The sequence below is a fragment of the Capsicum annuum genome, chromosome 1 (genome assembly GCF_002878395.1).
Source record: "Capsicum annuum cultivar UCD-10X-F1 chromosome 1, UCD10Xv1.1, whole genome shotgun sequence".
NCBI classification, from domain to species: domain Eukaryota; kingdom Viridiplantae; phylum Streptophyta; class Magnoliopsida; order Solanales; family Solanaceae; genus Capsicum; species Capsicum annuum.
In genome coordinates, this window is record NC_061111.1 from 33,975,391 (window position 1) to 33,998,901 (window position 23,511).

A 23,511-nucleotide genomic window follows, 5' to 3' on the forward strand; every position below is an offset into this window, starting at 1 on the left:
TTGTTGTTAGAAGCATTATCAAAAGCAATACATAAAATTTTATTTTCGATACCATAATATCCGGCAATTTTAACAATAGAATCAGCAATAAATTGTCCAGTATGTTTACGATCTTCATCATATAAAAAAGCAAGAATACGTTTTTGCATCACAAAATTACTATCCATCCAATGACAAGTAACGATTAAATAATCATTTTTATTTACAGCACGACCAAGATCAGAAGTTAGGGACAATCTACATTGAATATTTTTAACAATGTTGATAAATAAAAACAATATTGTGAATGGAGTCTAAAAATATCAGACCGACAAGTAGTTCTAGGAATACCATTAAACATAGGATTATAAATTGCTTGTATATAACGAATAAATGCATCAGAAGAAGGAAAACTAAAAGGCAAACAACCCACAGCTACCATTTTAGCTATTTCTTCCCTGTCCTTCAATTTATTATACTTCTTCGATACGTGACCGGTTGCTGGGTCCATTCTAGTTTGCGTTGACCCACCAAAATCCCCACCACCTTTTGCAATATTTAACTCTCTTTTGTGATCTTCAGCTATATGTCTCATTAACGTACCCGTACCCCCTTGCTTGCCTCCACTTCTATGCTTATATATTTGTTGACAAATATTGCATTGCACCTCAATATCTGATATACGTTCAAAAAATTGTCATGCAATACTAGTTCTTTTACGAGGTTTTGGGGCACTGGGAGGACGGGAAGGGAGATTAACTGATTCAGATCTAACGTTAGCATTTCCTACTGCGGGTGTCTCAGCAATATTTTCATTATCTTCGTCTAAATTAACCGCATCTACTTCATTTTCTTCTTCTATACCGTAATTTTCCTAAGCTTCTACATAATCCATATCGTGAGCACCTACACCTATTTCTTCCTCAAAAGGTGTACCAAGCGGTACCGGAGGCGAAGGCACACGGGTATATCTACTACTTGAACTACCTCTACCGCTAGTAATTCGCTTTTTACTACCACTACCGCTTCCGGGACAAAAAAATTTAACACCTTTAGTAGCGAGGTTTCTTAATTTATCCATAATATAAATTAAATTAAACTAAAAATATTCGAAATACACAAATATAATAAAATTAAATATTAAACAATTAATACAATAAATAAAAATTAAACGTAAGAGATGGAACGACAATACCAAATTTTGGAAGTATTCGAAGATTGCGACTTTAAAAACTTTCGCTCGTACTTTGTAAATGAAAAATTAAAAAATTAAAGTGAACACTTTAAGAAATTAAATATATTGAATATTTGAGAATTGAGAATTGAGATTTGAGAATTGAGATTTGAGAGAGTGAAAAATTGTATGAAAAATGATTTGAAGTTGTAGGGTATTTATAGATTTTTTTTGAAATTAAAAAATATTTTTTAAAGTTTTTTTTTTTTTTAATAAATGGGCCCAAACTAGCCGTTTGGACCCAAAAAAGGCTATATAGCCGTTGGGCCAACGGCTAGTTTGGCCCAAAATTCAAAATATCTTTTTTTTTTAATTTTGTCGGGCCAGGCCGGGCCGGTTAACTAACCCGGCCCATTTTAACAAAATAATCGGCCCGGGACCCGGAACCCTAAAGCCCTAGGGCTTATCGGGTCGGGTCAAACCGGGCCGGGTTAGGTAGTCGGGTCGGGTCGGGTCGGCCCACTTGACACCCCTGTTTCGAGGAAAATGTTCATTATGAGGAAGTCATTTCTAGTATTAGTTTACCAAAATATTTTCCATCAAAATAGGAAAAATGGCTTCCTCACTTAACTTCATACTAGTTTCTCCAACTGAAGCCGTTAGAGTTTTACTAATCGTTAGTATTCAAAATTCTCATCAAGAAGCTCTCTGATGTGCTAATATTACTAATTAACTTGTAATGTATATTTTTTTTTGAACCAACTAAACATCTAGAAACATTTTTTAGGAGAATCTTAGTAGTTTAGTTGGTTAGTTACCTAAACTTCCACCTTGTTGGTGAGGGTTCGATTTCCCACATTATAATCCCTCCTCCAATCCCCTACCCCCAAATTTATTTTTTTTAAATACTTTTTAAGAAAATATTTTTCATGAAAAATATTTTCTAGGTATAAAATGACTTCAAACATATAAGACCAAAAACCTCATCAATAATTTATTTACCTATAGACAATTAATTACCTCTACGATTATGAAAGTAGACGAAATAGGACACCATATATGCTTGAAAAGCTCCTTCAAAGATGAGTTCTCAGCACGTCTTTCATTCTCCGCAAAATTTCATTTAGTTTTGGACAGCTACGGATGGCAAGACCTTTAATCAGAGGCATGGCACTTGTGGCTAAATGCCATCTTTCTAGGTTCTCAAGGTTATCAACACAAAGGAACTCTAGTTGACAGAAGTTGTTGTCGTTGCATGTAATTTCTTTTCCTTCGTAAGCTGCTACTAAATCGAGATTCCTTAGGTTTGGTGATATTCCAAGGATAGGCATCGGATCTTCCATGAGTTCAGAGTAATAAAGGACCATAATTGTGATTGAACTTGGAAACTGGTCAGATAGGGGCAGTTTGTCTATTCTCTCATTTAAGCACAAGTTTTGAAGCTTTCGACAAGAACTAAGAAATTAAAGAGCCGGGAATGATTCATCCGCTACACAATTCAACGTGAGAGTGCTAAGGGTTTTCAAGCTGCTAATGTTATTTAGGGAGTAAGATTTCTTAATATGGTTTATGCTTAATTCTCGGAGATTGACTAAATCAACAGGGTCGACATCTTTCCACTGATCACAAGCAATTCTTTTAAGAACTCAAAGACTTGTGAGTTTGTTTATACGTTTAAGAGGTTTTGAGTACCAAGCAACTAAATGTCTTAGATTTATTAGGTCAGCTGTCTCATGGGGTAATTGGAATAAATGCATGTATTCATGAAGGACACAGAGTGACTGTAAATTCTTGAGGTTGCCAATGGAGGAGGGAAGCTCATGGATACCTCTCAAGCTTAAGAACTTGAGGTGGTACAAACTTCCTATGGCATCAGGTAGTTTAGTGCCAGAACGAATCTCCAAGTATCACATATATAGGTTGAAAACCATTTTGAAAGTTTATAAGACCCAGCTTATAAAAATCTGGATCGAAGAACATAATTGACCACCTTCAAGATAGAAAGATCTAGTGAGAGGTACCTTTTTCCTTGACCATGAACGGCATGTTTGTGACATAAGGAAAATATGGTGTGCTTTCGTGGATCATAAATGTCAAATAAGTTTACCTCCAATGCCTTTTGTACAGCAAGATCCCAAAGTAGATCGTGAATCCTACATTTAGTATCTTTCACCCAATATGTTTCAGCAACTTGAACCAATTTTCGTCTTATGAGGCCTTCAGTGACATCCTCCATTCTTTCTTCACCTCTTGGTATGAAACCCTCGACCAGCCACAATGGTATTATTTTCAGCCTCAACCACTTGATCTTCTAGAAAAATGCCAAAGTAAAGAAAACATTGGTTGAGCGCAGTTGGCAAATCATTGTAGCTCAAAGACAGTATGCAGGAGATTTCAATACAGTCATCTTTAATTTGCCGCCAAAGGTGTGCTTTCACTTTTTCCCATTCTTCCAGCCCCCATTTGTGTGAAAGTAGCCCGCTTAATACATCAATTGCAAGAGGTAAGCCTCCACATTTTCCCACCATATCCATAGCTAGCCTCTCCATTGTTGAGACCATTGCCCGAACATCAAGTAGTTTCCTGCAAAAGAGATCCCAACTCTCTTCTTGACTAAGGTAACGGAGTTTATGGACAAAACCTTTGTTGTCTGCTCTTTCAGCGACATCCTCCTTGCGTTTGGTAATAATCACTCTACTTCCATTCTCGCTATCTGGAAATGCTCTTTTCAAACTTTCTCATGTTTCTCTGTGCCATACATCATCAACTACCACAAGTTATTTGTTTTCTTTCAATAGACCACGAAGGTGACTTTCTAGATCTGTCTCAGTCATCTGTTCCAACAAATCTAGATTTTCCCTGGTGCGTCCTTGGATAGATTTTATGATATTCCTAAGAAGATCCTGTTGGGTTCATAGTAATGAAAGTGTGTTGAATGGAAAATGGAGAAATCAAGTGGAAGAGAAAAAATTGAGTTCACTAAAAATGAAAAGTGTACTCAATTTTGGCTAGTTTACTCTTTCTCCCATATTGGTGGAAGAAGAGAACTTTTTGGTGTTTATATTGTGAAACACTTACTCCACATGGTAAGTGAGGCAAGAAAATAGAGATGCCTCGCGCCGTCGTCGTCGTCGCTCGCTCGGCTTTGGATTTGAAAAATGATCGATCGATGAGATCATTTTCGACCTGATGCAGTAACAGTAACAGATGCAATGTTCGATCTGAAATGTGCCACTATTTCGCGAACTGGTGCACTGCTTCTATGTTTCTGAACTGGTGCAGATTTTTGAAACAATGTTTCCTGAACTGATACATTGGTTCGAACAGATGCAACTCTTCAACGAAGTGATGCACTATTCATGAAATAGTATACTGTTTAAGAAAATTACTGCATTGGTTTAAGTGAATAGACATGCATTTTCAGGAAGAGTCACACACCTCTAATATGAACCAATGCCACCTTTTCAAAGGGGCATCTAGTGACTATATAAATCTGGTTTCATCCATAGGTTTAAGAGATAGAAAATACAGAAATTTTCAGATTACAAACTTCTTCTTCTTGTCTTAAAAATACTCCAAGTGTGATCATTCAAACCGTGAGTGTGTTCGAAGAATCCGCCTATTTGAGGTACCGCTATAGTCAGATTGAAGGCCATTTTATCATGGGAGGGAAAATTCATAACCTCGGGTACAGTGAGGGGAATTATTCTTTAAGAAAAGTTCGTGAATTCGGACGACTTGGCCTTAATCATTTCTGTTTCATCTTTATTTTCTGAAAAAATAAATACACCTCTTGGAAAGGTCTTTTTTGATCTTGTGTTGAGGGTGTTTAATACTTCATTGTGTTCTTGTTCATACTTGAACTCAAGTTGAGGTTGTTGTTCTGTGATACAGATTCTACATACCCGTATTGTGGAAAATAACAATCTTAATGAATAATTTCTTACAGAATCTGTATTGCTTGTTTTTAGAGATTAAAGCTTAGGCTTTCTACTCCACTTGAATTTAACTAGTGATTAGAAGACATAAAATCTTCATCACGAGTTAAGGTTCACTCGATTGACGATTCGAAGTAATAAAAACTTCATCGTTGACTAGAAACAAGAAGAAGAGTTTAAAGTTATTTAACTTTATAAATAGTATTCTGAAAAATACTAAGTTTTCTGTCTTGTGGTGACAGAAAAAATGACAACTGAAAGTCAAATGATGGATGCGACAACGTCTGTGGGGGCAAATAATATTGTCACATCAACTCGCACAAATACTCCGCCAACGATGGCATCGGCGGAGAAGCCCGAAAAATTTTTGAAAATTGACTTCAAGCGATGGCAACAAAAGATGTTCTTTTACCTCACCACTTTATGTCTACAACGGTTCAGTAGCGAAGACGTTCCCAAGGTGCCCGAGGGAACCTCGGACAAGGACCGCTTCGTTATTATAGAAGCTTGGAAACATTCAGTTTCCTTTGCAGGAACTATATTCTGAGTGGTCTCCAAGACGACTTCTATAATGCCTATAGTGGAACCAAGACATCAAAGGAACTGTGGGGGGCACTTGAACAGAAATATAAAACGGAGGATGTGGGAATTAAGAAATTCCTTGTTGCACGATTCCTGGACTTCAAAATGATTGATAGTAAATCTGTTGTCTCTCAAGAACAGGAGTTGCAAGTCATCATACGTGATCTCCTAGCAGAAGGTATATTTTTGAAAAATACCGTAGTTGAACAAATTAAAAATGTTCTTAATACTCACATAAACTATTTTGTAGGTTTAATTGTGAATGATGCTTTTCAAGTAGCAGCGATAGTTGGGAAGCTACCACCTTTGTGGAAATACTTCAAAAACTACTTAAAGCATAAACGCAAGAAGATGACCGTTGAAGATCTTATTGTCCGACTTCGTATTGAAGTGGACAATAAAGCTGCCGAAAGAAGGTCAAAGGGAAATTCTACAATGAATGGAGCACATATTGTAAAAGATGGTCAAAACAACTCGAAGAAAAGAAATAAAGTTGAACATGGAAGCAATCAACCCAAGAAAAAGTTCAAGGGAAAATGCTTCAATTGTGGCAAAATTGGCCACAAGTCCACAGATTGTCAAGCCCCGAAGAAAGGCAAGAAAAAGGACCAAGCAAATATGATTGAGTCCAACAAAGAATATGATGATTTGTGTGCTATGTTCACGGAATGCAACTTGGTGGGGAATCCACGCGAATGGTGGATGGATTCAAGTGTCACACGCCATGTTTGCACAAACAAAGAGTTGTTCTCGTCATTTTCTCCGGCGCAAATAGAAGAAATGCTCTACATGGTCAACTCCGCTACTGCTAAGGTAGAGGGAACAGGAAAAATTTGCTTAAAGATGACTTCCGGCAAGGTCTTGACACTGAACAATGTGTTATATGTTTCGGAGTTACGTAGGAATTTAATTTCTGTTTCACTCCTAGATAAGAACGGATTCAAATGTGTAACCGTTTTTGAAAAAATTATAGTTATCAAAGGAGAAATGTATGTAGGAAAAGATTATCTGACTGAAGGCCTTTATAAAATGTATGTAATGACTGTTGAAATGAATAAAAGTTTGAATTCGTCTTATTTGCTTGAGTCTTATGATTTATGGCATAAACGTTTAGGCCATGTTAATTACAAAACGTTACGAAAACTGATTAACTTAGAAGTTTTGCCAAACTTTGAGTGCAATAAATCAAAGTGTCAAACGTGTGTGGAATCGAAGTATGCAAAGCATCCTTATAAGTCCGTTGAAAGGAATTTCAATCCCTTAGACTTAATACACACTGACATTTGTGATATGAAGTCAACACCATCTCGTGGTGGGAAAAAATATTTCATAACTTTTATTGACGATTGCACTAGATATTGTTATGTCAACTTGCTAAACAGTAAGGATGAAGCAATAGATGCGTTTAGGCAATATAAAACTGAAGTTGAAAACAGTTAGACAAAAAGATCAAAATGATAAGAAGTGATAGGGGCGGAGAATATGACTCTTCCTTTGCGCAAATATGTGTAGAGAATGGAATAATCCATTAAAGTACGGCCCCGTATTCACCTCAATCTAATGGAATTGCGGAAAGAAAAAACCAAACTTTGAAGAAAATAATGAATGTATTACTTATAAGTTCTGGTTTACCGCAAAACTTATGGGGGGAGGCCATCCTTACAGCCAATCGTATACTCAACAGAGTTCCCCATAGTAAGACACAATCAATTCCTTACGAAAAATGGAAAGAAAGAAAACCTAACTTGAAATATTTCAAAGTGTGGGGGGTGTCTAGCGAAGGTTCATGTTCCTATACCTAAAAGGGTTAAGATAGGACCTAAAACGGTGGACTGTGTGTTCATAGGATATGCTAAAAGTAGCAAAGCATGTCGATTTTTGGTTTATAAATCCGAACATCCGGATATTAGTGAAAATACGGTAATTGAATCAGACAATGCTGAATTCTTTGAAAACATTTACCCGTATAAAATTAGACATGAACAGTCTAGTGGAGGATCTAAACAACCTCGAGATGAACTGAGAATGTACATAATGAAGAAAATTCAAGACGTAGTACACGTCAAAGAACGTCAACTTCGTTTGGGTTGGATTTTGTAATATTTCTCTTAGAAAATGAACCTCAAACATTTATAGAAGCGATGTCGTCGTCAGACTCATCCTTTTGGAAAGAGGCAGTCAATAGTGAGATAGATTCAATCTTAAGCAACCATACATGGGAATTGGTTGACTTTCCTCCCGGAAATAAACCTTTAGGTTCTAAATGGATCTTCAAAAGGAAAATGAAGGCGGATGGTACTATTGACAAATACAAGGCAAGACTTGTAAATAAAGGCTTCAAACAGAAGGAAAGTCTTGATTACTTTGATACATATTCGCCAGTAACAAGGATAACATCGATTCGAATGTTAATTGCCTTGGCGGCGGTATATGATCTTCAAATCCATCAAATGGATGTGAAAACCACATTCCTAAATGGAGATTTGGAGGAAGAAATATACATGGAACAACCTGAGGGTTTTGTCGTTCCAGAAAAAGAAAATAAGGTGTGTAGACTTATTAAGTCGTTGTATGGACTAAAGCAAGTACCAAAACAATGGCATGCGAAGTTTGACCAAACCATGTTGGCAAATGGATTCAAAATAAACGAATGTGATAAATGTGTTTATATTAAAGATACTCCAAATCACCAAGTCATTGTATGTTTATATGTGGATGATATGTTGATCACCAGTAGAGATATTTCTGACATAAATGCAACAAAACGAATGCTCGAGAGCAAGTTTGATATGAAGGACCTTGGAGTTGCATATGTGATCTTAGGTATAAGAATCCATCGAAGTCCACAAGGGTTGGCATTGTCACAGTCTCATTATATCGAAAAGGTACTTGACAAGTTCAAGTATATAGAATTCGGTATTGCCAAGACTCCATTGGATGCGAGCTTTGCACTTCGAAAGAATGAAGGTGAAAGTGACTCACAATTGGAGTACGCAAAAATATTAGGATGTTTAATGTATATAATGAACTGTACACGACCATATATAGCATGCGCTATCAGTAAATTAAGTCGGTACACGAGTAATCCCAACAAAACTCACTGGATGGCAATGAAAAGAGTTTTGGGGTATCTTAAATATACTCAACATTATGCTTTGCATTATAATAAATATCCTGCGGTACTTGAAGGATATAGTGATGCAAATTGGATCACTGGATCAAACGAAGTAAAATCCACAAGTGAATATGTATTTACTATCGGTGGAGGAGCATTTTCTTGGAAATCATCCAAACAGACTTGTATCGCTCGCTCTACAATGGAATCTGAATTTATCGTATTAGATAAAGTCGGTGAAGAAGCAGAATGGCTCCAGAATTTCTTGGAAGATATTTTGTATTGGCCCAAGCCAGTGGCACCAGTATGTATACATTGTGATAGCCAAGTGGTAATAGGTAGGGTAGGGAGCATGATGTATAACGGTAAATCTCGTTATATAAGACGAAGACATAATACCGTAAGAGAACTTCTCTCTAGTGAAATTATCACTGTAGACTATGTAAAGTCAAAGGATAAAGTATCGAATCCACTTACAAAAGGCCTATCTAGAGAAGGAGTAGAAAGGACATCCAAGGGAATGAGTTTAAGGCCTAGGACGAGTCAGCATGGCGATAACTGTACCTAGAAGACTAGAGATCCCAAGAGCTAAGTTCAAGGAGATCAAATAAAGTTGTGTCTGACAGGTTCAACATTGTCAATTACCTAACCCATTCTCATGATGTAGACAATGTATAGTAAACAAGGATAAGACTTAAGGTGAAAAGTCTTTTAATGACTATCTAAATTTGGCAGATTTGACAAATAGTTTAATCTCTAGGATTGAACTTTTAGAAATCACCTATGTGTGGGCGAAGTGGAAGTCGCTTCAAAGAGAATGTCAGTAAAGGCCTATTCTCTAAGCTCTCGTGAAAACTGGGACGTGTTCATAGCTGAAAAGAACAAAACCGTAAGAACCATTAACGGTAAAAGGCTGATTGTGTGACATGTGTTGTCTAGGTGTACATTAAAGCTCGACGGTTCAAAGATATCAAATTTACCGATTGACCGAGTGCATCCGATGCATGTTCACTACGGAAAGTTTAAAGGGAAACCCACTTATCCAGATGCAATCAGTCTTTGCTTGATGATCACATACTTGTCCGTAAAAATTTTACGAAAAATAGTCATTCCCTATTCATGTGGGGGATTGTTGGGTTCATAGTAATGAAAGTGTGTTGAATTAAAAATGGAGAAATCAAGTGGAAGAAAAAAAAATTGAGTTAACACCCAAAAGGGAAAGTGTACTCAATTTTGGCAAGTTTACTCTTCCTCCCACATTGGTGGAAGAAGAGAACTTACTCCATATGGTAAGTGAGGCAAGGAAATAGAGATGCCTCGCGTCGTCGTCGTCGTCGCTCGCTCATCTCGGCTTTAGATTTGGATCGATCGATGAGATCTTTATTTTTGGACAAATTTTATTTGACAAAAATAATCTAGACTGAATCAGTAATACTCTATTAATAAATACATGCATGCAGTAACAGTAACAGATGCAATGTTCGACCTGAAATGGTGCCACTGTTTCAACGAATCGTTGCACTATTTCGCGAACTGGTGCACTGCTTCTGTGCTTCTGTTTCTGAACTGGTGCAAATTTTTGAAACAATGTTTCCTGAACTGATACATTGGTTCGAACAGATGCAACTCTTCAACGAAGTAATGCACTGTTTTGAACCAGTGTACTGTTCACGAAATAGTGTACTGTTTCAGAAAATTACTGCATTGGTTTAAGTGAATAGACATGCATTTTCAGGAAGAGTCACACACCTCTAATATGAACCAATGCCACCTTTTCAAAGGGGCATCTAGTGGCTATATAAACCTGGTTTCATCCACAGGTTTAAGAGATAGAAAATACAGAAATTTTCAGATTACAAACTTCTTCTTCTTGTCTTAAAAATACTCCAAGTGTGATCATTCAAACCGTGAGTGTATTTGAAGAATCCGCCTATTTGAGGTACCGCTATAGTCGGATTGAAGACCATTTTATCCTGGAAGGAAAATTCCATAACTTTGAGTACAGTGAGAGGAATTATTCCTTGAGGAAAGTCCATGAATTCGGACGACTTGGCCTAAATCATTTCTGTTTCATCTTTATTTTCTGAAAAAATAAATACACCTCTTGGAAAAGTCTTTTTTTATGTTGTGTTGAGGGTGTTTAATACTTCATTGTGTTCTTGTTCATACTTGAACTCAAGTTAAAGTTGTTCCGTGATACAGATTCTACATACCCGTATTGTGGAAAATAACAGATCCATGGTATTGTAATCTTGAGAAACACATATCCAAGCACGTGTTGGGAAGCTAGAGACTATACTAGAACTGGTGTAGAGGCTTCTTGCAAGAGTGGTCTTACCTAATCCACCCATACCATAAATGGAGATAACAACTAGGCGAGGCTCTTCTTTGAGAAGTTCAGCTAGCTATCTTTCTACGACATCCTGAAAGCCAACAAAAATATGATCCTCATCAACATAGGACGTGGTTCTCCTTAATGTTCTAACCAAAGCAGACTGATTGTTAGGCCTGCTACTTGGTCCTCTCCAGCAATATTATCGATATTTCTAATACCATACGTGTCTCATTTACGAGAGATATCCATGATTTGTTGCTCGAGTGATTGGATCTCCTTTCCGACTTTGTAGAGTTTGGTCTCCTTCCTACAGATGCAAGCGCAAGCCTTAAGGCGCGTAGCAAATCCATCACCAACACCTTCACCCTCACCAGCCTCAAAGTTGTAAGTCTCCAATATAGCGACAGCATCATTAGCAGCAGAGTTGATCTCAAATACCCACTGTTGAACTCTCTCATCTCCGCTTTGCATTTCTTCTGCATCTTTGAGGAAAGACTGCATGAAGAGCAGCTCATTTCTCAGCCACTGCACATCCTCTCTAAGACTTGAACGCAGGGAAATTTCCTGTATAAGGAAATAGATACGTACTTCTATCAACAACCACAAATTCACAAGAGAGACCACAGAAAATAGCTTACAAGTAAATTTCTGGATCGTCAAAATTGCCTAGGACTAATGGTTCTCAGGCTGATCCTGCTAAGCAATCGAATTATAACACAACTGCTCAAAATTTGTATTTTCACAAGAAACTGGGGGAAGTTTTTGTTTTAAAAATTTCACTACACTGAAATTTAAAACACACGAAAAACGCTTAAACTACATAAATAAATATTACACTCCACTCACAAACATAATATTGTCTGCCTGAATAAATATTACACTCTTCACTCACAAAAATAACATTGTTAAACTAATCTATTTTTACTGAATAACAAAGGTGAAAAGGAAAAGAACAAAAAGAAATCCAGAGCTAAGTGAAGCAGGTCAGACCTGCGCAACAAAGGTAGGACGGATTAAAAACAGAAAATGTTACACAACAAAATCAATTGGGAATTTTCGCAGCAACTCAACCTGCCATCTCTGTGCTTCATTTTTATTTATCCTCTTCCTATTTCCTTTTTTTGTTTAAACATCATACATAGTAAAAAGAGATCAAACGAGTAATGATTGCAAAATGCAAACTGGAATACCAAAGCGAAAAGAAATAGAGGATAAATCATCTACTCCTATTAATCATTCAGCTATACAGTTCTCTGCTGGCTGCAGCGTAAGATTTCATGAACGTCAATGACATCAGGAGGGAATACAGGGTTTGTTGCTGCTCTCACAGCAACTTTTCCAACTGCAATCAAATTTACAGGAGGGATAAACAACAGCCCAACAAGGGGAATTTGACTCAGCGGTTTCGCATGTTGCAAGATCTGTGAAGAGCAACATTATGATTAGTAACCCACGAGAAACTTACAACACAAACAAGTGCAACACCTGCATTAGAATGTAAAATATTTGCATAATGTCATTGCACAAATCTTAAAGGAAGAGAAGAGGAGGATTCATGGGGTTTCAACAAAATGCAATAAACATCCTATTCGTCAACTGTATAGCAGTATGATGAGGGGATATGACTGATACACAATAGACAAAGATGACACGTACCATCTCTAGAGGAGAACCAATTACACCTAGAGGCAACTTCACACTTCCAACACGGTGCGTACCATAAATAAATCAGGCCTCATAATTACTCCTTCAAAAGCCGGAAATTAAAGTGGACTCTTGAACTATGTAAATACGAATCACAACTCCCAGTCTTATGTCGTCCTAAGCATTTGCAATTACAAACACAGGCGTACTTCCAAGGATCACATACCCAGTTGGTCCTCAATCCCTCACTTTGAAAATTCTAAAATTGCTAGCTAACATAAATATGTAACTCCTAGACTCTAGAGGAAAGGCACAACGACTGTTACGAATATAATACAGGTGAAAAGCATCAACGTCTATATTCCATTGAGCTGTCCTAGCCATTATAGGATAAGTGTATCTTCGGACTCTACAGTTATCCGTTCACAAATTTGTCCGATATAATGGATTGTCATGAGGAAAGTAGCACAAGTAATTTTATGCTTCTCAAACACTTGTATCGGCACATCAATATACTTTTCCATATATGAACATGCCCAAGGAGAAAGGGGAAGGGGTAGATGCTGGTTAAAGGGAAGAAGAAACCACCAATTAAAGAAGGGGAAGTGAGACACAAAGTGGAGGGAGAAGAGAAATACGGATAGGGAAGAGGGGAAGAAACCAGATATAAGTGAGCGGAAAAATATTGGATGGGCAGTAGCTCATTGGTGGTGAAATGAAAGTTGCTATCTCTGAAAGAGGAGGAAGAAGAAAATACAGAAAATGGAAAAACATACATCCTAGCCCCACCTTATATTGGAAGGAAGAAAATAATTGTTTTGAACCCTGTCCTGAAGGATGACTAGATTCTTTTCCATGCCTGCAAAACAAGACAGTCCCAAAAACAACAGATAAGAATTTCCCTTTTTCTAAAAGAAACTCAATGCAGACTTTAATATGCTAAGAAATATGGTAAAATAAGTCAAATCCTATTCTGGCTATTGAACCAACCCTAGCTCACAATCAATCTGTTTACCATCTAAAGCAAATAAAAGCAGTCTAACATGCTCCTACCAATACTTCCTCTTGACCGTTTCAAAAGTAAAGGACACATGTTGCACAATTTGCCTCTAATGGAAAGGCTCACATGCAGCTAAAGAGTAAAGACACCAAAAATGACAAACAGAAGCTCTAATTCTGTATAAAATAGCTTATGCATCTTCTATCCGGAAAGGCTGAAGAAAAACAAGCAGACAGGTTCAACATAAGGTGACCACACCAAAAAATCTTCTGAGTACACCAATTTACAAGTCATTAAATTAAGCAGATATAATGGGCTCATCTGAAATGGTTAGGAGAAAGACCAACTGAGAACAGCTTACCTCCATACACCTGGTCAGCAGTTCATTTTCAGCTGCCCTCTGCATGGCACGATACAGACATGAAATTATCAGAAATAAACAAATAAAGAACCAAACTAGTCACTTTTGGAGTATTTCTGAATCTATGTGCCCCAAAGTGGTGGCTTAGAAGTTGAAAAGCTGGAGTGGAACCTTAGGAACATAGGTTCGAATCCCTGCAGAGGTAGTATGTTTGAGTGTTATGACAAGAAGCCATATTTTATGGCTTCTCATATTGCCTAAGCACATGTAGATATCCTTCATGCAATTTTAATGAGAGCCTGTTTGGATTAGCTGAATTCAAGAAGTTTTTAAGCATTTGCATGCTAAAAAGCACTTTTTAAGTGCTAGAGCTAATCTATGAAAAAGCATTACGCATTTGTACAAGTACTACTGTACCACAACTGAAAATAAGCAGCTGATAGATTGTAAAAGAAGTGCTGATAAACATTTCACTGTCAAAACGAATGAGATGCCCTTAGAGCATTTTAACACTAAAAATGAACTGATTATTGCAACATTTTAACATCTAAATTAGTTCAAATATAAATTAACTTGGGTCTCAATTCTTGTAAGTTAAATATTAATTAGATAAGATCATTTTAATAAATATAAACAATTTACACAGATACCATATACTGTAATAATATAATTTTGACTAAACACCCAAGAGTGTGATATCTCATGTTCGATATAAACACTAAGGAACCAGCACTGAAACATTTCAACATAGCCAGATACAAAAAAGAGTACATGAAAATGAGACTATACAGTAGCTATGCAATTTCAAGCCTTTATTTAGAAGTTTAGATGAGTACGGCACTTGCAGGCAAGGAATTGATATATAAAATGCTTCCCTATGTGTGGAAGAAGATAATTCCACAAGAAATCAGCCACATTATGATGATGAGCTTACAACAACAAACCCAGTGTATTCCCACTTACGTGGGGTCTGGGGGGGGTAAGATGTACGCAGTCCATACCTCTACCTCTGCTGAGGTAGAAAGGCTGTTTCCGAAAGACCCCCGGCTCAAGTAACGAGATATCACACAAACACATAGTACAGCACAGAAGCAGATGACATAACATAGATACGGCACCCATAATATCATAGCTCTCGAAGCTGTTAAGATACAATAATATCATGGCTCAAAAACATCTATACGAGAACTGCTTTTAAATGGTAATAGACATTTCAATCTTCTTATTCGATGCATATGAAGTCTCACATAGTGCATGCATGAAAGCGTACAACAAACAATTTGTATATCCACTGATATTGTAAGGCACTCAATATTTATCAGTATTGTCCATTACTATGTTGCTCGGATCCTCCAAAATCCTGTGGGGTACCATGCAAACAAGAGATTAGATAGAACCTGTTGGTTTATAGGACCATAAGCAACAACAACCCTGACACCACTGACATCATCATTATGATGATGAGCTTACAGTTACAAAAACAAATAAGAGGTGCCACATAGTAGTCCAACAAATGAAAGAAGGAAGAAGAAATATAAAGAAAGAAATTGGCTTAAAAGCACTTTTGAGGCTTACCGGACACCAGAAATAAGCCGAAAAGTGTTTTTAAGCTTCCAAACACCTTCTGAGTCGCTTGAAAGTCTTGGGCAAATGTCTTTCCCTCATATAACCCTGTAACAGGCATTTGCAACACCAAAGTCTGCAGCAGAGATGTAAATGAATCTTTTAACACCTGCACACAGAAGCAAATCACACAGATAGTGTGTCAATGACCTCAATCCCACATAAAAAAAATTATTTAGATTTGCCTTCTGCTGCTTAAATAATGCACAATCAATTAAAAATGTAGATACAAGGTTCAACAACAACTACAGCAGACAGATTAAAGAAAATACTACCTTTACAAACTGCTCGTGTTTGAATATGCATACAAACAAAGGAGTAGAAATCTGACTAGAATTTTTTCACCTTTCTAATAAACTAATAGTTTCCCTGTGTACCTAAGTACGATTTTTGCAAAGATACCCAGGCTAAAAAAAAAATCAACAACTCTAACCCCTCTTAGTAATGCAAAGATTCACGGTAAGATTGGTATGAGTAAAATGTAATGTGAATATCTAAAATGTAATTGTTTTGCATTAAGGCCCTCATAGAGTAAGCATTTGAAAGGACCAGAATCATGTGAGCTAAAATGTCATCTTTTGAGTCAATCTTGCATCTCAGATGCATGAACTTTTGGACAAAAGCTACCAATTATTGGTCAATTGTCAACATGTCTTGCAACTTTTTCTTTCATCATCAGAAAATGGATCTCGTAACTCTTCCTGCACAAAATTCATCCATTACGATCTTTTTTTTAACAAGGCAAAGTACTGCATAAATTAGGATATAATGGATCATTGTGGCCCTCAGATGCAACAAGCTACTGATATCCACCCTACCAAATATAACATTAATTAAGTAAGACCTTCACTCAGAAAAAAATGCTGACGAGTACTTCCTTTGCGAGAGTTGGAACGAGGAAGGTACAAAAAAAAACTAATCTGAGACCTAGTAGGGGTCCAAAATACGTGTCTTTAACATTGTAAGAGTTCATTGAGACTAGTACATTGTAAAAGTTCATTACTGAGACAAGCCCATTGTAAAAGTTCATTCTTGAGACAAGCCAAACAGTCTGTGAGACTAGTCACTTCTCTGTATTCAAATTGAATGGAAAGGAAATTCCAACAAAGGAAAATCATCTTATTAACCAAAATAAAATATGGTGAAATAGTTAAAACTCAAGAAATTTTAATAAAGTCACATATACAGTTTACAAGCAATGATTATAACAATTTAAGGGGCTTCAGGAATCTGAATTAGGCTACCTACTTTCTATCAGTTGGGATAAATAAGGCTAAACCTACGAAATAAGTTTGTTTGATTCATATGTGATATGTTTTCCATAGTCCTATTGATCATTGCATTCCACTAGCTAGTTGAAGACACTTCTTGCTGCTAATCACCTTGATCCACAGATGTAAAAATAGAAAAGAGCTTTTCATTGACTTAATTAGTACTTCTTTCGTCCTAAAATTTATGTGACACTCTTTCCATGTTAGTCAATCTGAAAAACGACATCTTGCCTTATTTAGTAATAATTTAACTTTAGACTTCCCAATTTACCCTTAATGAGATAACCTATCGCCATAGAAATTTCTATGGCTTGTTGTTTTTTTCTTTTTGAGAAGGTAACAAATTTATATGGCCTGTTTAAGACCATAAGTTTCAACGGTCTTTCCATTCTGTGTCAATCAAAACCTCACATAAATTGGGTCGGAGGGAGTAACGATGTACAACAAGTGCTCCTTATATTATGAGTCTTAGGGTGTGTACATGATTGGTAATCAATATCTGTACTAAAAGGCAAACAAGAATTGTACTATTTGTACAGAATACCATAGGTATCATCGAATCTTCTCGTATAAGATTTTCCTTATTCAAGTCCAAAGAATTTTCATGCATTAACTTTTTGTATTCTAAGAGGCTCCCTCAAACTTCTTTTTTTGATAAGGTAAAGCTTATTAAGAGGTAGTACAGAATTAAAAGTTTGTTCATTTTACCTGCACAGGTGAAGATAAAAACCTTAATATTTCTAGATGATTTGAATAGCAAATTATCAATTTGAGAAAAAAACAGCATCAGTTATCAATAGTGCAAATTATCAAGTTGAGAAAACAACAGTATCAGTTATCAATTAGCACAGAAGATCAAGGTGCAAACGTGCAACAACAGTAGCAGATTTACTGACATCGAAAGGGAAACTTGTCTACAACCATACTTATGGAGGGGACCAGTTATCAATGTCAAGTAAATTTGCGAAGAAAGAAAGATGGATTTTGAAAAGTCTGGTCTGACATTCCTATGTAATATACAAGTATTGGATTAAATATTTTTAGAAAAATGAGAACTATCACAATCAAAGACAATGAAAATGACTTGATGTGGACAGAATACTTGATGAATTAAAGTCAAGGGAGGAGAATTTACACTATTCTATCTCCATGAATAATCAAATATTATTACGGAATGTAAATGGCCTGAATGACCACAATAATTAGTAAAGGGTATTTAAGGAAGTCGCACCCAGTGTTCTGCATTTATAAGTCGATGTAGAATGTTAATGGCATGCCTTTAAAGCAAGAGATGACCAGAGTTAGTGTTTACTTAAACACTGAGGGAATGTTTCGTAGTACTAGTTTCAATGAGGTAGGTTATCCCAATAATGCACTTTAGTAATGTAGTCATGAATGCTGCAATGAAGTTTTAAAATGTTTTTAGGAGTGCCATAGAGACAGTAAAGCTAATCCTACATCGGCGGGAGGAGTAGAAAAATGCAAGAAAGAAGTAGCTAGACTGGTCGCGGATTTCAATCTTGTAAGATTCATATCGGAAAGGAGAATTTGTTAGGAGAAACCATGTTCATCTCCATGGAGCCTTCAGAATTTATCAATGACAGTAGGACCTCACAAAAAGGAACAAGTCTGAGACTTCTCAACCCCTGAGTGGAGCCTAAATCTGACAGCTGATTATGCAAATTTTATGTTTTGTTTTCCACAGTTTTATGATTTTGAATATGTTTTGCCCAGTTTCCCAATCTAGAATTTTTTTTTTAAGATTTAATAGTTTTTAAACTAATGCGGCGGCAGAATAATATCCTTCTTACCAATCTTCCTCTCATCCTGTCGTAAAATGATGTTCCCAATGTTTCCTCTAGCATAGACAGTCTCGTGTTTCACCATCCACTGTCCCCACCAGACAATTCATACTAAAGTCTTATCGGTGGCATTCAGTTTCCTATTCCCTGAAGAAGCTTTCCCCTCCGGAATAAATACAGATAGAGTAGCCCTTAACTTCATAACAACTCCTGGGGAAGCATACTCATCTAGGCATTGTCTCAGACCACTTCTGGTAAAGGTCAAAGACTTTATCAAATTCTCTCATTCTGCAGTATCTTTTCATGAGTACTAGAAACGGAACATGATCAACTGCTAAACCAGATGCCAGCAACTTGGCAAAGAGCTTGTCTGCCTCTGTCATCATACCTCGCAGACAATACCACTTAAGTAGTTCTGTGTAAGTAATTACATCTGGCTGACAACCTTTTCTCAGCATTTCATCATGTAGCTTAAGTGCTAACTGAATCAGGCCATGATTACAAGCAGCACCTATCAACAGATTGTAAGTAACTGAATCAGGGGTGAGACCATATAAAAGCATCTCTTTCTCCAAGGACTGAGCTGCAAAAAGATTTTCCGACTTTATCTGCGCATAAATTAATGCATTATATGTATATATGTTCGGCAGAACACCATTTGCAGCCATTTTGTCTCTAATGTATGTAGCTTTTTGTAAGTCTCCACATTTTCCATAACCATCAAGTATAACATTCCAAACAAGTGGCTCAGGTATAATGGAATTCTCTAACATGTAATCAAGAAAACAATTGGCTCTATCGACCTCCCTGTTAATACATAAAGCCTGTATTATCATTTTGTATGTAATTTGATCCGGGATGACACCCATTCTTGCCATAACATCAAAGATATAACAAGCATCACTGGTATTTCCTTTTTTACATAATGCTCCAACAATAGTGTTATAAGAATAAACATCTGGAAAGAAACCAAGCTTTAGCATTTCACAACAGTACTTATATGCAGTGCCAACGTCATGGCTCAAACAGAATCCATGGACAACAACATTGTAAGAAACTTTATCAACTTCCGCACCCTCTTTTAACATCCTCTCCCAAAAAGCAAGAGCTTGATCAGTATCTCCATTTTTAAAGCAGCCATCCATCATTATGGTTGATGTTATCAAATCTGAACTCCCCGCCTCATAATTTTTGCTTAGTAATTTATGAAAAAGCTTTTTCGCCTCCTCCACCAAGCCCTTCTTACAAAGCGCATGAACAAGGATGTTACACGTAACTCTGTTTGGTACAATCCCATGGTTGGCCATGGTAGAAAAGGTGTTTAGAGCTTTATCGACATCATTTATGTGACAATAACCCCTTATTAACGAGTTGTACGTAGCACAAGAGGGATAAGGGCCCCTATATAGCATACCCCTAACAATCCATTCTGCCTTCTCCAATTCACCCTTTTTGCAGAGTCCATTGACGAGGTAATTATGTGTAATAACATCAGGAACAATACAATTCTCTATCATGTTACACCAAAGAGATAACGCTGCTCCCAGTTTACCATCCAGACACATAGCTCTAATAACATATGCATCATTATTGAAATTTATTTCCAAGGTCCATTTACTAATGCCTTCAACCGAGGATATTCTTTCCCTGCATAATCCATGATATTTCTTTCAAGAATATTTTTCTTTTATTAGAATGAAAAGAAATTGGTTAAATATGTTACTCCCTCCATCCAACAATATTTGTCCAGTTTGGAAAACCAATGAATAATTTACCCTTTTCTACTCATTTTAACCTTACTATTACATACTGTTATCACTCAATGCATTTCCCAAAACATTAAACTTGTTATATTCAACGGGTATATAATAAAATTACTCCTATTATTTATTGTTTCTTAACATGTGTACCAAGTCAAGTAGACAAGTATTGCTGGACGGAGGAAGTAATAATGTGGCTGCTGGCTTCTTTTTCAAGTCGCTAACATCTTTAAGGAATTGGACAAATATTTCAAACAAACCTCATACTCTTCAAACGATCCAAACTATGCTTCAACATCGCATCCAACACATTAAAACCTACAGTCGAATACCCTTCTCCATTCGATTCGTTCCCTTTAGACGACCAATCTTCTGATCCTTGCACCTCCCGAATCACACTTTGCACTACATCACCTTGTCTACACATAATAAAATACCAATAATTATCACTTTTTTGGCAAAAAATAAATAAATAAATAAACAAACATAAATATGTAATTGAACAATTAAACCTCATGGTAATAACATCCAAATTAGATTTAGAGCTGAATAAATCGGCAAAAGTATGAAGGATGCGATCTTTGATGATGTCTAGGGTTTGACAACTCCCGTTAAATATCCGAAGAAGAAATTGAGATTCCTTCGAGACAAGTAATACCTGCAAAAGCAAATAATTAGAAGAAATGTATGATATGGAATATAGAGATTGTTGAGGACTTACACCCTGCATTTCCCGTAAATTTGGAATGGATGACCGAAGGAAGTCGCCGGCTGCGAACGCCGCCGTCGTTGAAGCGGTGAAAGACGGCGGATTGAAATGTAGTGTGTGACTGGTAAGAGTGATTTGGGAGCCCTTTTACGGGTCGTTTCCCCCTTTTTTGGGTACAACTCCAAAGGAAAATAGATAATTTAGGTAGCAGTTCGGCATGAGTATTTTTATTTCATTTTAGCCAAAAAATAAATAAAAAATCACAATGTTTGGCCATAAAAAATTTAAATATAATTTAAAATTATATTTTGAAAAAGTGAAACTTTTCTTATTCCTACTTATCTTACAAAATTTTAAAAATAACTTTAATTTATATTTATTATTAAACACAACTCTAACTCTAATTTCAATTTCAACTCCAAAAAATTATGTTTTCATGGCCAAACGAGGCCTAAGTTTGTCCTGCTCAATAAATTGATTACACATTTTAAATGTGGAATTGTATTTGTAGGTGTTTAATTATATTTTTAAAAAATAAATTAATTATTATAATATTTTTAGTTACTAAAGGAGCATAACTCGTGTTAGCACGGATTCAACATTAAAATATTTTGACTATATGATAACTTAGATAGATGTCAATTCAAACTATGAATTATAAAATATGAATACACAAAACATATTAACTACTTGATAGGATTTTTCAAGGAGCCTATGTATAACTTTTTACTCATATAAATAACAAAATTTAATGCATTTTGAAGTTTAAATCTTTAATCATATGACTGAGATTTGTTACATTAAGTATAAAATATGAGATTAAAATTGATATATAAGACTTGACATCAGTTGTATAAAATTGAGAATAATTATTGAAAAAAGATAAAGGGTTATATAGTCATTGCATATTACATCACATATGGTTTGCAATTAATAACCCAAAATTACATTATATTCCCCTACTAAGCTGACATAAATATTCATTGCTTTCATTTCTCCTTCGCTTTTATTTGTCAACTTGTTCTTTGAAGTTAAATTAAATTAATATTTTAAATTTAAATTTTAAGTGTTTCAAAAATTATATAAAAAAAAACTCTAAGTTACCATCTGTCAAATTAATTTAAGTTATTTGACCTTGAGAACACGAGAAAACACACTTCTGTAGATGTTTTATCGAACTTTGCTTTTGTATATGTTCCCTCCATTGAAATGTAGAAGTCGTTTGTTAGAGTGTAAAAAAATAATTTTTAATAGAATGTATTAGTAATGTTTGCATTAATAAAGTATGTATTAGAAATACTGGTATTATTTATGTTAACAATATTTCTTATACATTGTTTGGTGTGCTGTACTTATACCTATCAAGTGGGCCGGACCGGGTCAACCCGAAATCGACCCGTGAAAGTTAGCCGGGTTGTGGGTCGGTGCGTATCCAGTCCTAGTTAAACGGACCGGTCCGATTCCAGGCCCAACAGTAAAAAATTTCAAAACAATCCTAACCCGACCCACTTAACCCAACCCGGTCTAACCCACCTAAACCTAGACAAAATCGGTTAAAAATCCGGTCAAAAAATAAATAAAAAAAATTCTTCAATATACACTATATATACCCACCTATATACATTTTAAATACGTTAAACAATATATATATACACTATATATATAATATATACTACATTAGAATTTAAAAATATATATACACATATACACAATTACACATTCAATCGTGTATATGACTATATGTTAGTTAAATATATATATTACTCTAAATAAAACATATTCTACAAGATATATACTACAATATAATGATATATATAATAATTTATAAAATATATACACATGTACACGTTAAATATATGCGTCTATAGAAGATATATACACATATATACGTTCCATTCAATATATATGAACTGCTTTAAATAAAATATACCATAATATACATACACACACTATATATATATATAGTTATACACTAATTTATAAAACATATACACATGTATACATTAAGTATATACGTCTATAAAAGATATATACACATGTATACGTACCATTCAATATATATGTACTACTTTAAATAAAAGATACTACAATATATATATACACACACTATATATATAGTTATACACTAATTTATAAAATATATACACATGTATACGTTACATATATATGTCTATGGAAGCTATATACGCATATATACGTACCATTCAATATATATGTA

General features: G+C 35.7%; 1 protein-coding gene and 1 pseudogene across 3 annotated transcripts; both read right to left on the reverse strand.

Moving 5' to 3' along the window:
* Nucleotides 1-2,229: 2,229 nt before the first annotated feature.
* Nucleotides 2,230-18,909, reverse strand: LOC107877719 (annotated as a pseudogene).
* On the reverse strand, nt 10,986-21,498 carry LOC107872027 (pentatricopeptide repeat-containing protein At5g24830). 3 transcript variants are annotated; one of them, XM_047411007.1, is made up of 8 exons: nt 21,306-21,498; nt 21,097-21,242; nt 20,845-21,003; nt 18,834-20,471; nt 15,704-15,860; nt 14,129-14,167; nt 13,557-13,626; nt 10,986-11,687 (listed from the first exon to the last, which is right to left on the reverse strand). In XM_047411007.1, exons 1-4 carry the CDS (start codon nt 21,312-21,314, stop codon nt 19,049-19,051), a joined length of 1,737 nt encoding a protein of 578 aa, XP_047266963.1. In that variant the 5' UTR covers nt 21,315-21,498; the 3' UTR covers nt 10,986-11,687; nt 13,557-13,626; nt 14,129-14,167; nt 15,704-15,860; nt 18,834-19,048. The 3 variants fall into 3 exon arrangements, with proteins under 3 accessions (XP_047266963.1, XP_016574342.1, XP_016574345.1); XM_016718856.2 differs by lacking the exon at nt 10,986-11,687 and adding an exon at nt 12,166-12,544; XM_016718859.2 differs by lacking the exon at nt 10,986-11,687 and adding an exon at nt 12,166-12,544 and having other exon boundaries at nt 15,704-16,452.
* Between the last annotated feature and the right edge of the window lie 2,013 nt (nt 21,499-23,511).

Excerpts from the sequence above, each read along its gene's own strand:
- LOC107872027 (XM_047411007.1), bottom strand. Across the intron at positions 21,004-21,096 it reads TTGGATGTTATTACCATGAG|ACAAGGTGATGTAGTGCAAA; the intron begins GTTTAATTGTTC and ends TATTATGTGTAG. Across the intron at positions 20,472-20,844 it reads GATCGTTTGAAGAGTATGAG|GGAAAGAATATCCTCGGTTG; the intron begins GTTTGTTTGAAA and ends TGGATTATGCAG.